The sequence below is a fragment of the Peromyscus maniculatus genome, chromosome 20 (genome assembly GCF_049852395.1).
Source record: "Peromyscus maniculatus bairdii isolate BWxNUB_F1_BW_parent chromosome 20, HU_Pman_BW_mat_3.1, whole genome shotgun sequence".
Classification (NCBI taxonomy): Eukaryota; Metazoa; Chordata; class Mammalia; order Rodentia; family Cricetidae; genus Peromyscus; species Peromyscus maniculatus.
In genome coordinates, this window is record NC_134871.1 from 47,812,834 (window position 1) to 47,825,246 (window position 12,413).

The following is a 12,413-nucleotide window of genomic DNA, read 5'->3' on the forward strand; positions in this document are numbered from 1 at the left end:
CCAGATTATATTGTCCATCACACTGCCTCACTTCTGGCTGGCTGGAAAGGTAGACATTGACCAGTCATCACCCCCACGGCCTTGTCTTTGTCGATTGGCCCAGGAGACCGTCATGTGACTTAGTTGTAGTCAATCACCTTTCTGCTTGGAGATGTGCTGTTTGGATAATAATAAATGTCTGTTGTTTCAGGTGCTGCTCTTCAAGGATATAGGCTCAAACTTTTAAGGGCATCTGTATGACCCTGGAAGGACTGTGAAGCCATATGAAAAGAAGTCACACACTTGCACACTCACCCATCAGGACATAGAGAGGAAATGGCCCAGTCACTATCTTTATTGACAGGAGCTAGGGTCAGAAGCAGCAAAGATTTCCCAGTTGGCCACCCAACTCCTTTTGCAAGGCACAGCTCCCCTGCCCCCTCCAGGAAGGTTGGACCTGCTCACTTCTGCCCAAGCCCCTCCTCAGAGGAACCTCAGGGCTCGGCCTCATGCTCCACACAGGCCTGAGTTTGCAAACTTCCTCCTCTCAGGGTGGCCTGCATGCTCTCTGATCCTCGGCCTCCTGCACCCCATCTCTCACAAATACCTTCACCCCAGTAGCTGCCACAGAGACCACTCACTAAAGGGGCAGGATGTGGGCTGAGCCTGAGTTGGGGGTACCTCCATTTTGTATCCCGTAAGTAGCCCCATCGTGGTGAGCAGTGGCTTACCCAGCGTGACTCAGTTTCCTCCTGGATTCCAGCAGACTGGCGAGCTAGGGAACCACATCCACACCATGGTGAGGAGGATACTGAGACCCAGCGGGGGAGGGCCTGGCCAAGCGGCTTGAGGTGAGTAGAAGATGCAGGTTTCTCAGCTTCTGGATTTGTGGGTTCCCTGAGGACCCTACCTTTGCAGAGTAGGGTTGGGGTCTAGGCAGGAGCTCCAACCTCTCTGAGGCCAGCTTTGTTGGGACCAAAAGGGCCATCTCTGGGAGGGGGAGGATAGAGTCCTGGCTCAGCCTGGGGCAGGATAGCCCACCCATGATAGCCCGTTAGCCTCTTTACATTGTCTGGGGCCCTGGGAACACAGAGGATGGGGTGCTCTGACCCCCACCAAGGGCTTACCACCCCTCCCTGGTGTCCTGAGGAGCCAGGCCCACTCCCAGGATCTCCATTGTGGCCCCCTCTCCTCAGCACCCCAGACAGACCCTTCCTGATGACCATCAATGCTGCGACTGAGCTTAGCCCAAGGGGCGAAGGTTGGTTCACGGCCACAGCACAGTTCTGTTCTCTCCTCCCTCCTCTCCCCTCCCCTTCTTACTGCCTCTGCCCCCTCTCCTTCATCCTGGCCACCCTCCTCCTATCTCTCGTCCCCTCAGGCTGCCACAGTCTCTGCCCTGGGGACAAGGTACCTGACCTAAATAGGGTGAGTCAGGCTGTGGGTGGCCTGAGCCTGTGCGCCGTGTGGCCCCTCCCCGAGAAAAGGAATACAAAATTAGAAGCATACGTCAGATGCAGGCCCCAGAGGGGTCCAAAGAGTGAGAGCCCCTGAAGCTTGGCTTCGTCGGCCGTCTGAAAACCTCCCCCGCCTCATGTCCAGGAGCACAGGAGGCCCAGCGCTGAGACACCGGGATGAGGGCCTGTAGGACACTGGGCTGTCCAGCAGGAGAGGTAGGAAGCCTGGGCAGGAACAGAGTGGCCGAGGCCACACACAGCAGCATGGGAAGGGCTGAGCTGGGTCCTAAGCAGCGGCATCCCATCCTACCATCTTACACTTCCTTTGGGCTTCAACCAAGCCCCCAGCTCACCTGCGTCCCTGATTCTCCAAGCCCCTGCTGTATCTCCCTGAGGGCCAAGATACAGACCGACACCCAAGATACCTTGTTTCTTGGTCAGCCTGCCCACATCACCTTAACTTGGCTTGGGAGAGTCCCCCCAGTAACGACCCCCTCCAGACCCCTCTTATGACAGGGCCCATCGGGGCCTCATTATCCCCATCCCTGAGTCGAAAGAAGAAAGCAAGGCCCAGAGAGGGCAGAGGACCTGCCAAGGGGCACACAGCACAGAAGGGCAGAACCTAGGCCCCTGAACATTCCGTCATTGGACCCTGAACCTTATTGGCGGCCCAAGGATGACCAGGACAGCGGTATCAATGAAGTCGCTTAAGCTGTTGCTTGCTCAGACCACTGCATGTAGCTGGTACTCATGCTCCTAAGCCGGGCACAGCCTCTGCCTTTCTCTGGGCCATTTTGCTGGTTTGAAGTCCTTACAGGTGGCTCAGGGTGCTAGGCTTGTCCCCAGCTGCCGCCTCCTGGGGTAGAAGCTGCTTCTCCTTGGCAGATCCTGTGCTGGGCTCCTGTCCACTGGTGCCAGGCTGCGCGATCTGACTGACCCTTCCGTTCATCTCCTTCCTTCTCTGAGCCCTCCTCTCCTTTTCCTCCTCTCTTCTCTCCTCTTCCTCTTCATCCTCCTCCTCCTCAGTCTTCTCTGGAGGGCCGGACCCTGGCTCCTGGCTCCGTACACGACGCGACGGTCTCAGCAGGACCCTGCGGAAGCCCTGCTTGAAGCGGTAGGAGAGGAAGCCGTAGAGGATGGGGTTGGCACAGCTGTTGGCGTAGGGCAGTGCCACCACCAGGAAGTAGAGGCCAAAGAAGGCGGGCTCCTCCGGCAGCGGGCACACCACGTTGATGATGTTGAGCAAATAGAAGGGCATCCAGCAGAGGACGAAGAGCGCCACCACAGCCACCACCATGCGCGTGACCCGGCGCTCAGAACGCCGCCGCCGCTGGCAAGAAGGTGCCTGCACCCACTGGCAGGATGGCGCGCGCACGCGCCGTGTGGTCGACCGCACCTTCACCACAATGAGCAGGTAACATAAGCAGATGACCAGCAGGGGCCCAAAGAAGCCCAGTGCAGCCGTGTAGATGATGAAGGCTGCTCGCCAAGCAGCCGCTGGCTCTGGCCATTGCATGTGGCATGTGCTCATGCCCCGGGGCACGCCTGAGAAGACGACCACAGGCAACACCACCACAGCCGAGGCCACCCAGACCGCCGCACTGACTGTGCGGGCCACGGGTGCCGTGCGCCAGCGGGCCGAGCGTGTGGGGTGCACCACGGCCAGGTAGCGGTCCACGCTCATGACGGTGAGGCAGAAGATGCTGGTGAACTGGTTGATGCCATCCACCGCCATGACCAGACGGCACATGAGCGAGCCAAAGGGCCAGTAGGACAGTGCATTCTGAGCAGCCAGGAAGGGCAGCCCCAGCATGAAGAGCTCATCAGCCAGGGCCAGGTTGAGGATATAGACACTGGTCACTGATGGACTGGCTGTGTGCCGCAGGACCACATAGATCACCAGCGAGTTGCCCAGCAGACCCACCACGCACACCACCAGGTACACCAGAGAGATCAAGATGCCGCTGACAGCCAGGCCTGCCAGACTCGCACCGGCAGATGCGTTCCCCAGGGTAGCGTCCAGGGGCCAGGCTGAGGATGCATTCCCAGGGTCCAAGGTTGTGGGCACTGATGAAGAATAGGCAGCCGTGGCCATGACCAATGAGAGGCCGGTCAGCAATCAATTACTCCTGGCCTACGGGGGACGGAGGGGGGGGGGGGAGAACACAGCTTAGTTGTGTCAGAGAATCCTTCCTCTGCGCCACTCAACCACCGCTACCTTGAACTTGGAGACCTACTGTGTGCCAGCTCAGGGCTGGAGGAGCATCTTGTGCTCGGCACAGACCAATAAGGTGAGGGATGCTATCCCTATTTCTCAGATGAGACTTCAAGTCCTCCCAACTCCAGATAAAATAAATAGGTGTGTCGTTTCTAACAGAGCCCAGAACTTTCCTCAGCTCTCTAATTCCAAACAGGATGGCAATGAGCTGATGGTGTCTCCTCTCCTGGAAGTCAGCACCTCTCTAACCCTGGCCATCACATGGGGTCCTCCACCTAAAGCCCTGCCTGGAGGGATGACTGAAAATGTAAGAATGGGTGCCTGGACCCCTTCTCCGTCCAGACAAACGGGTGATGAGAAGTCTCCAAGGCATCTGGAAGCCACATCCCCCAGCTGCAGGGCTGTGGGCCCTGGGCTGAGCAGGAGGGGTCACCAGCTGGCAGGAACGGACATTCCCTGGCACTTGGTGAGGTCCTTTTATCCCGACTCTGTGCCTGGGCCTTGGGGACTCTGCTGGGCTCCCCTGCTGGACTTGGCTCTCCTGCATCACTGAGATTTAAGCCACCCTGGACCGTTTCCACTGCCCCCCGCCTCTCCCTTCACTCCATCACATCCTGCACCAGCGAGTGAGGCATCAGATGAGTCAGAGGAGCCCAGAGTGGGCAGCCTTGTGAAGGAGTGGGCTGCTGAGTGGGGACCGGAGGAAGGGAACCCCTCAGGCCTGCTCAGCAGGTTGTTGCTTCTGGAACTCCCCGGTAAGAGGCTAAGGGCAGCCCCTCCCATGGGCCTGACCCTCTGTCCCTTCTTTTTCCAGCCAATGGACCTTTCTGCCTGGCCCTACCAGTTCCCTTGGATCCTGGATCCCGAGTGCTTCCAACTCTACCCTGCAGAGCAGAGTGAAGGGGAAGTCTCTAAGCTAAGAAGCTATCCTTCTCAGATCTGTGTCCCGTCCGTCCGTGTGTCCCGTCCCCCTCCCCCCGGTCTGGACCCCCTCTGCTAGAAACTGAGAGTGCTTCGGGTATCCCAATGAGACTCTGGAAGTAGGAGGCTCCTGGGAAGGGGAAGCCCCCATCTCCCAGCATGCTCCTGAGTAGGAAGCATACAACAGCTCTAAGTGCCAGGCTGGCGATGCCAAGGATGGCAAAGGACCCCTGGCAGAGTGCCAAGGCTCTTCTCTGCCACACTCCAGATTTCCTAGGCTTCCCGCAGCCTCCAAGCTCCTGGCTGGGAGGGAGCCCCCAACCGGTTCTCAACCTGCTACATCCTCAGCTCTCCTGAGCTGGGTCTGATGAATCTGGGTAGTGAGCCGTGGGATCCTGAAATGTCTTCACAGAGCTGGCTGTCCCTTGCTGAGCCCAGACCCCAGATGGCTTCAGGAAAAGCTGGTGTGTCAGAACTGTGCCAGAACACAAAGCGTTCCTGCTGTCCTCACCAACTGTCCGGGAGGAGCTAAGGGGAGCCACAACCAGGAAGGAGCATGTATAGGAGTACCTGTGACCTGTCACCCTATTTTACAGGCTGGCAGACTGAGGCTAGGCTAGCACAGGCCCCTACAGTACGGTGCTGGTCTCACTCTCCTGCTGGACTAGGCAGAGCTTGCCTGGCTGGTGTCTGCGCTCTTGAATTCTGGACCATGGGCCCAAAGCCTCAGACCCATAGGAGCCTAGAGATAGGAATTTAAATTCTTGGAACACAGCCACGGATCCCAGAGTCAGGTTTTCAGGCCCCGTGACTTTTAATCAGAGAATGTCGCAACTCCAGACAGCTGGAGTCGACCATCCCAGGCCAGGAACTGTGGGTTCTAGGACCTTACACTCTTGCTCCCGGGGTGGAGGTGGGGCACCCTCTGTCACCCGGCCACCCTGCCCACCTGCTTTACACAGTGCCTTTTTCTAGCTTTCCCGCAGACTGGCCAATCAAAGACACTCAGGACTGCAGGGGAAAGGAGAGTGCCAGGCACAGAGAAGAGCTAAGAGCCAGGCAGATCTCATTTCCAGGCTTCCAGCACCGATGCCCTCAGGGAAGCCCAGGGTGTGCTCCAAGGATGGCCCCTCCAGCCTCACACAGGCACACACACACACACACACACACACACACACACACACACACACACACACGAACACAGCTACCCAGCCAGACCCTCCTTAGACTCAGGGGTGGAGCATCGCCTCCTGGTACCCTGGCCTCCCTCCAAGACACCCTCCTTGCTGTCAAAGCTGACAGGCCAGGCAGGTGCCAGAACGCGGAAACCACATCTTTTCACCCGGGAAGACAGACCTGCAATTTCGATGCCGTCTTTTCTTTAAGGATCTGGAATCCTGTGCCTGATCTAATTCCTCCTGGAAGGGAGGGAGGGACTTTGCCTCCTTGTCTGGTTTATCTTTGGCACAAGCTTGCCTGAAAGCTGGGGGTGGAATCTCCTCAGGGGACCATTGAGGAGGGGAGAGACACACAGAGAGGGTGAGTTACTGCTCCCAAGCCCCACAGCAACTAAGGATGGCCCCTCGGGCACGCAAGACACCCCCATTGCTCTTATTTCCCTCTCATTCAACGCCCACCCCCCTCCAAAGTGCTTTTGCTCAGCACTTAGCCTAGCACCCAGAACTCAGTAAGCACTAACAGAAACAAGCCTGTTAGAAAGGAGAACTCCAAAGTGCAAAGACGTTCCTGGCCCAAGGCTTCAAATTCACATCCCGAGACCCTAGCAGAGCCCAGAAAGGAGGGATGAGGGAAGAAATTGAACCTCCAAAAGGTGTAGCGGCTTCTGCAAGGTTACCCAACTGGTGAGTGAGAAAACAGATTCAAAACAGAGTCTGTCTACTGGACCTTAAAGTCCTCCGGCTTGGGGTTGTCAAAAGTCAATGCAAGCTGAGGACCCCTGGCTGGCTCTGCCATCTGCCTGTCCTCTGCACCCCTGGACCTTCCTCCAAAGAGGCTGGGGTTTTGTGAGTTAACAGTGACTGACAGAAGCCCTAGGCTGGGGGCCTAACTCCCAGGAGCACCCCCTCAAGCCCTGAGCAGGGGCCTTGGGTTCTGCTGATGGCAAACTACTCTGCGACCTTGGATAAGTCACTTCTCTCTGGTTCTAGTCTCCTCCTCCTCCTCCAATGGAGACATGCATACCCACCTGGCAAGGTTGCTGCATGTCAGATGCTCCACTCCCAGCAGGAAGGGGCGCTCACGAGTGCCACCAAGCAGGCCCAGAGAGCAGCGTGCATCTGGTTCGGTCCGGTTCTGACGTTCTGCTGCATGGAGGCTCCAAGATTCTGGAATGATGGCACAAGTTGCTGAGATTAATAGCCCTTCCTACCTTACACCCACACTGAGCTCACCAAAAAGGCTCCCTCATTGCTTTCTGGATCTCTCCACTCTGCTAGCCCTAGACTCAGCCCTAAATTCAACTTGGTCAGAGAAAGCGCTCAGGTATCCCACCCTCTAAGATCTCCTTGAGCCCAGCCTCCTTACCTGCCCACAGGGCAAGAGCTCCCTTTTGTAGTCGCCAGGCCGGGTAACATCCTGCAGCCAGGCACCACTAGAGTACAACCAGCTGGGGTCCCATCCGGCGCCCACTCCTCCAGCGCTCGTGGGCTCAGGCCCTTCCTAGGCCCTCAGCGACCACGTCAGCCCACTTTGTCCCTCCCATCTGGTCCCCAGCCCTGACTTCTCACCTGCACCTTGTCCGTCATCCCCCATCTCCAGGACTCTGTGGAGGATGCAGGACACAGAATGGGGTCTTCAGACAGCACCCAGTGGGGGGTGGCAGGTGCCACTTCCCAAGGTGATGGGGATATGAAGAGAGCAGGGGACATAAGAAGCCAATAGAAAATAAGGAAAGGAGGGGGGTCGGAGGTGGAGAGAGAGGAGAGGGAGAGGAGACAGCGTGTGGGTGGAAAGGCAGGATGAGGGGGAGTGAGGAGAGATGCCTGGCAAGGAGCAGGGACAGAGGAGGAGAGAGGAGAGAAGAGAATGGACCGACAGAGGAGCAGGGAGAGATGCAGAGAAAGGCAGGGACAGAGGGAGGCAGGAGGAAGGAGAAAGAGGGGGTGGTAGGGACAGTGACAGAGAAGGATTGTGCCACAGATGGTGACATGGAGAGCCAGCAGAGGGGGGGAGCAGGAGGGTGCGGGAGGGGCCAGGAGGAGGGGCTGAGGGCCGGACAGTAGGTACCAGACTGAGGGGCAGCAGGTTAGGGGCGGAGGCCGGGAGAGGGAGAGGCAGATCCCGTTACCGAGGAGATTTCAGCCACCCACGCTGGCCTTGGCTCCCGCAGGGACTTGAAAAAAAAAAAGGGGAGCAGCGGAGACGGGGAGCTGCCTGCCAGAGGCAGGATAGCCCCAGAACCCCAGGACGTACTTCTCCGCGAGGGAGGGGGCTGCGCAGCGGGGTGAGGAGGGAGAAGGCAGGATAGGCACCGAGATGTAGGCTCCGAACCCACATCTCTCCTGTTGAGGATCAAGGGCAGGGAAACAGGTCCGGAAGAAGGCAGATAGGGACTGTGATCTGGGGGTCAGTTGGATCTGGACAGAGGAGCCCAGAGATGGGACAGGAAGCAGGTATTTTGGCCTTTGAGAACCAAGAGCCCAAAGCCAAAGATACACAGTGAGAAAACAAATTCCCCCTCTTCGAACGGATACAATTTGAAATGTAACGACCACACTTGAAGGCAATTGTTCATAACACACCAACTAACGAGCTCCCTGGGAGGGGAATACTTGGCTTGGCTTGAGGCATAAGAGTGGTGGTCCCCAACATCAGATTGCTCACAGGTGCCCACCTACATAAGCCATTCATTCTTGGTTGGTGAGCTGGACAGACCCCAGTAGTAAACCGTGACTATCTGTGACCAATGCTGGTCTAAAGTGGACGCGAGCTCTGAACAGCTCTGGATGTGTCCTCAGAGTCCCGAGTGGGGGTGGCTTCCTGAAGCTGTCTCTGTTCACAGTCCTCTGCGGCTCTTCAGCACAGTCACCCACAGCCTCCTCCCCCTGTTGCCCGCTACCTGCAACTTCCCTTTGGCTCCCTAAACTCTGAGCTCATCAACCTCACTCACGCACTCATTCATTCATTCACCTGTCCATTCATCCTCAGACCTTGTTGCCTCCAGCTTTGCTCCGGTCTCTAAGGAGGAAAGGGATGAGGCTAGCCCTGGGCAGACAATGCACACCCCATCACTAAAGATTAAGTCCAACGTTCCAACCTTGGCTGGAACTAAGGAAACAGGGCAGAGATGGGACTAGGGACCATGAGGGTGGGTGAGGAGCTGGCTTTTCACCAAGCGAGGATCTAGGCAGGGCAGTCACAGCCAAACCTTGGAGTACTTACGGTCAGCTTGGGATCTGGTCCTCTCAAACTCGATGAGCCAGGAGCTTCTGAGAATGGAAGAGAGGGTCTGTGCCTTGATTTAGATTTCCACAGTTCATTCACTGCTGCACTGAGTCACATCCAGAGCAAGGGTGGGGGCAGGAGGCCAGTCAGGAACCTCAGGGTCTTCACACAGGCTGTACCAGCAGTTGAAAATCTGGTTATTTTTACCCCATCTCCATGTGTGGGACAAATGGTCATCAGGTTGACAGGTCTCGCCCAGGACAAGGAGTCTCACTCCTTGGACTTCCAAAGTCTGTCCTCACAACCGTGATGTACTTCATGATGACTCTTCTGAGGATGGGGCATGAATGTTTTCTGTATTGGGCTGTCAGTCCCCCCCCAGGGCAAGCTCTAGCCATGTCCTCAAGGTGACCCTGGGCTGGCACCAGCCTGGTGCACAGTAGGCATTCATCCCATGACTAGTGAAAGAAGATGGAAGATGTATGCATGTATGCATTCATGGACATATGGATGAATGAATGGATGCATGAATGGATAGATGATGGGTGGATACAAGAATGGATGGATGGATGGATGGATGGATGGATGGATGGATGGATGGCTAGATGATGGGTGAATATAAGAATGGATGGAGGCTGGGCGGTGGTGGCACATGCCTTTAATCCCAGAACTCGGGAGGCAGAGCCAGGCGGATCTCTGTGAGTTTGAGGCCAGACTGGTCTACAGAGCGAGATCCAGGACAGGTACCAAAGCTACACAGAGAAACCCTGTCTGGAACCCTCCCCCCAAAAAAGAATGGATGGATGGATACAAGAATGGATGGATGGATGGGTGGGTAAATGGATGAATGGATGGGTGAGTGGGTGGGTGGGTGGATGGATGGATGGATGGATGGATGGATGGATGGATGGGTGGGTGGGTGGATGGATGGACTCACAGAGTTCATGGGTAGGTGAATGGGGAGATGAATGGATAGTGTAAATAGAGGGATAAGAAGGGGTACCTGTTTCCTGAGGGTACATTGGAAGCAAGAGAGGGGGTAAAAGGTGTCCTACATAGAAGACTGGGGTCAACTCTTCTCTAGGAGACGTCTGCCAGTAAAAGTGACCTGGGGCTTCTGTTGAGTCCTTTCGCTGATGAGCTAGGACAGAGAGGAAAGTACAAGTCCATGCCTAGAGTTCTGGGAGCAGGAAACACTGGGACCCCACAGGGACACCAGAGGGACTCCAGAGGGATAGTCCTGCTCTATAGGGTTGAGGTTCTAGAAGCCTGTGGCTCAAATCCCAAATCCCTGATCCCAGGCTGGACCTGACACCCAGGGTTGTCAGGCTGTGGAGGCTACCTGGATGGCTTTCCCATCGAGACGACAATGCCAGACACCCATGTGCTCTTGGCCTTGGCAAAAACCGTGGTGGTGTCTCCACCCTCACACTAGAGGACTCCCATGGCCAGCAACAGTGCCTCTGCCATCAGACAAGAGGAGCCCAGATCCAGGCTCCTCCCCTCCCTGGGAGTCAGAGAAAATCCTCCCCTCTCCTCCCCAATGGTGCCTAGACCGGAGCTGGCCATGGACCCAGGGAGTTACCTAGCTACTGAAACAGGCCAATCTTCTAAAACACGAGATGCCTTCCTGGCCCCTGCTCTGGATCTTTCTCACTAATGTCCCCATCAAGGATGTCTTTGGGTTTGCCAACCCCTGCTGGCTCCTCCTCAGCTTTGCCTATGTACTGGCCGTGTGACCTCACATATGTGACCAACCATCCCTGAGATTCACCTTCAGCTCCCGTGTCACGGGGTTATGCAGGTAACAGGCTGAGCCACTCCCCACCCCCAAGCCTGAGGCCGTTCCTGGGCATCACTCACTTCTGACTTCTGAGCTCCTGCGTGGGAAGGACCTGAGGACACTGGACAGAGGGGTTCCAGTCCCAGCTCTGTCCCCAGTCACACGACTGCAAAGCCCCTCAGTGTTCTCCCGCAGTGGAGGCCACCTCACCTCCTGGCTGCAGGGGATCTGACCCTGGCTGGCCCGAAGCGGAGGAGAGGCTCATGGGATAGAACCGGCACTAGCTTCATCTCTTCAGCTTTGAGCTCTCTCCTCCTTCTCTCTCGCTTCCTCTCCTCTCCTCTCTTCTCCTCTCCTCCTCTTTCTCTCTCTCCCCTTTCTCTGTTTCCTCTCTTTCCTCTTCTCTTTCTCCTCTCTCCCTGTCTCCCTTTCTGGTTCCTCTCTCTCCTCTCTCTGTCTCTTTCTCTCCTCTCTCTGTCTCCTCTCTCTCTGTCTCTTTCTGTCTCTTTCTCTCCTCTCTCTCTGTCTCTCCCCCTCTCTATCTCTCCCTTCTCTCTGTCTCTCTCTGTCTCTCTCCTCTCTCTCTCCTCTCCTCTCACCTCCTCCTCTCTTCTCCTCTCCTTTTTTCTCTCTCCTGTCTGTCTGTCTGTCTGTCTGTCTGTCTGTCTCTCTCTCTCACCTGGCTGACTCTTCGGCGTCCTCCTCACCAGCTCCCCCCCTCCCCCGCCCTGTGCTGTTTTTTCACATTGACTCCTAACTAAAGGTACTTGAGAATCAAGGACACCATGACCTTCTTCCCTTCTCCCTCTGAAAGCAGGGCCTGAAGGCCATGAGAGGCGCCTCCCAGCACCAGGAGGATGGAAACCCTCTGGTTACCAGGCAGGGCTGGGGAGGGGAGGGTCTGCAGAGATACCTTCTATTTAACCCTCACCTTCCCTTGAGACAGCTGCCACGCTGCTCTCTACCCAGCCCGTGAGGGAAGTGGGATGGGGGGCGCTCCGATCCCGTGCCTATTCACACCACTCACATGCCTTTCTCCCATGAATCTGTCCCGTGTCCATTTCATTCCTGGCGTGCCCAGAGACCCTTAGACAGCTGAGTGAAACCAGCCTGCTCAAGAGGAACGGGGAAATCTATTAAAATGCTGAGTCACGGTCTGACTCCCCGAGACTCTCAGGGCCACCTGTCACTCACTGAACAAGTCCCGGCCACCGTGTTTCGTGTTAACCTGCCTCTACCGACCTATACTTCCCCTTTACCCCTCCTCCTCTTACCAGCCCACCATCAGTGCAGCCTGAACCTCACGAGGGCCCTGGGCCCTTTGCCCAGGCTGCTCCGGCGTCCGTCCCCACCCCACCCCACCCCTGCCCCTTCACTTCCAGCAGGCTCCGACATTGCCTGCTCGGAGGCACGCTTCCTCCCCTGGGCCTCCTTTTCGTCTGTAATGCAATTATTTTTCATTTCTAATTTGCTCTTGTGTTCTTCAGGCGCTATTTGCAAACATGTTTCTGAGTCCTGTGGTGCTAAAAGGTCTTAAATGACAAAATGCAGCCATCCTCCAGTGGCCCTCTTCCCCTCCCCAGGGCGTCTCAGAGGCGGCACTGACCTTTAGTTGTGTTTAAATACCACACTCCCTAAGCATCGATCTCTC

The 12,413-nt window shown here is 56.6% G+C and overlaps 1 protein-coding gene across 4 annotated transcripts; it reads right to left on the reverse strand.

Moving 5' to 3' along the window:
• Positions 1-178: 178 nt before the first annotated feature.
• Sstr3 (somatostatin receptor 3) lies at positions 179-11,933 on the reverse strand. Of its 4 annotated transcripts, none has more exons than XM_042264877.2 (5): positions 11,790-11,933; positions 9,983-10,120; positions 8,977-9,152; positions 6,782-6,920; positions 179-3,570 (listed from the first exon to the last, which is right to left on the reverse strand). In XM_042264877.2, exon 5 carries the CDS (start codon positions 3,529-3,531, stop codon positions 2,248-2,250), a length of 1,284 nt encoding a protein of 427 aa, XP_042120811.2. In that variant the 5' UTR covers positions 3,532-3,570; positions 6,782-6,920; positions 8,977-9,152; positions 9,983-10,120; positions 11,790-11,933; the 3' UTR covers positions 179-2,247. The 4 variants fall into 4 exon arrangements, with proteins under 4 accessions (XP_042120811.2, XP_042120813.2, XP_076412368.1 ...); XM_042264879.2 differs by lacking the exon at positions 11,790-11,933 and adding an exon at positions 10,843-11,380; XM_076556253.1 differs by lacking the exons at positions 8,977-9,152; positions 9,983-10,120; positions 11,790-11,933 and adding an exon at positions 7,323-8,931 and having other exon boundaries at positions 179-3,565.
• Between the last annotated feature and the right edge of the window lie 480 nt (positions 11,934-12,413).

What these genes read in the sequence shown, in the direction of transcription:
- Sstr3 (XM_042264877.2), bottom strand. Translation starts at nt 3,531, where the DNA reads ATGGCCACGGCTGCCTATTCTTCATCAGTGCCCACAACCTTGGACCCT.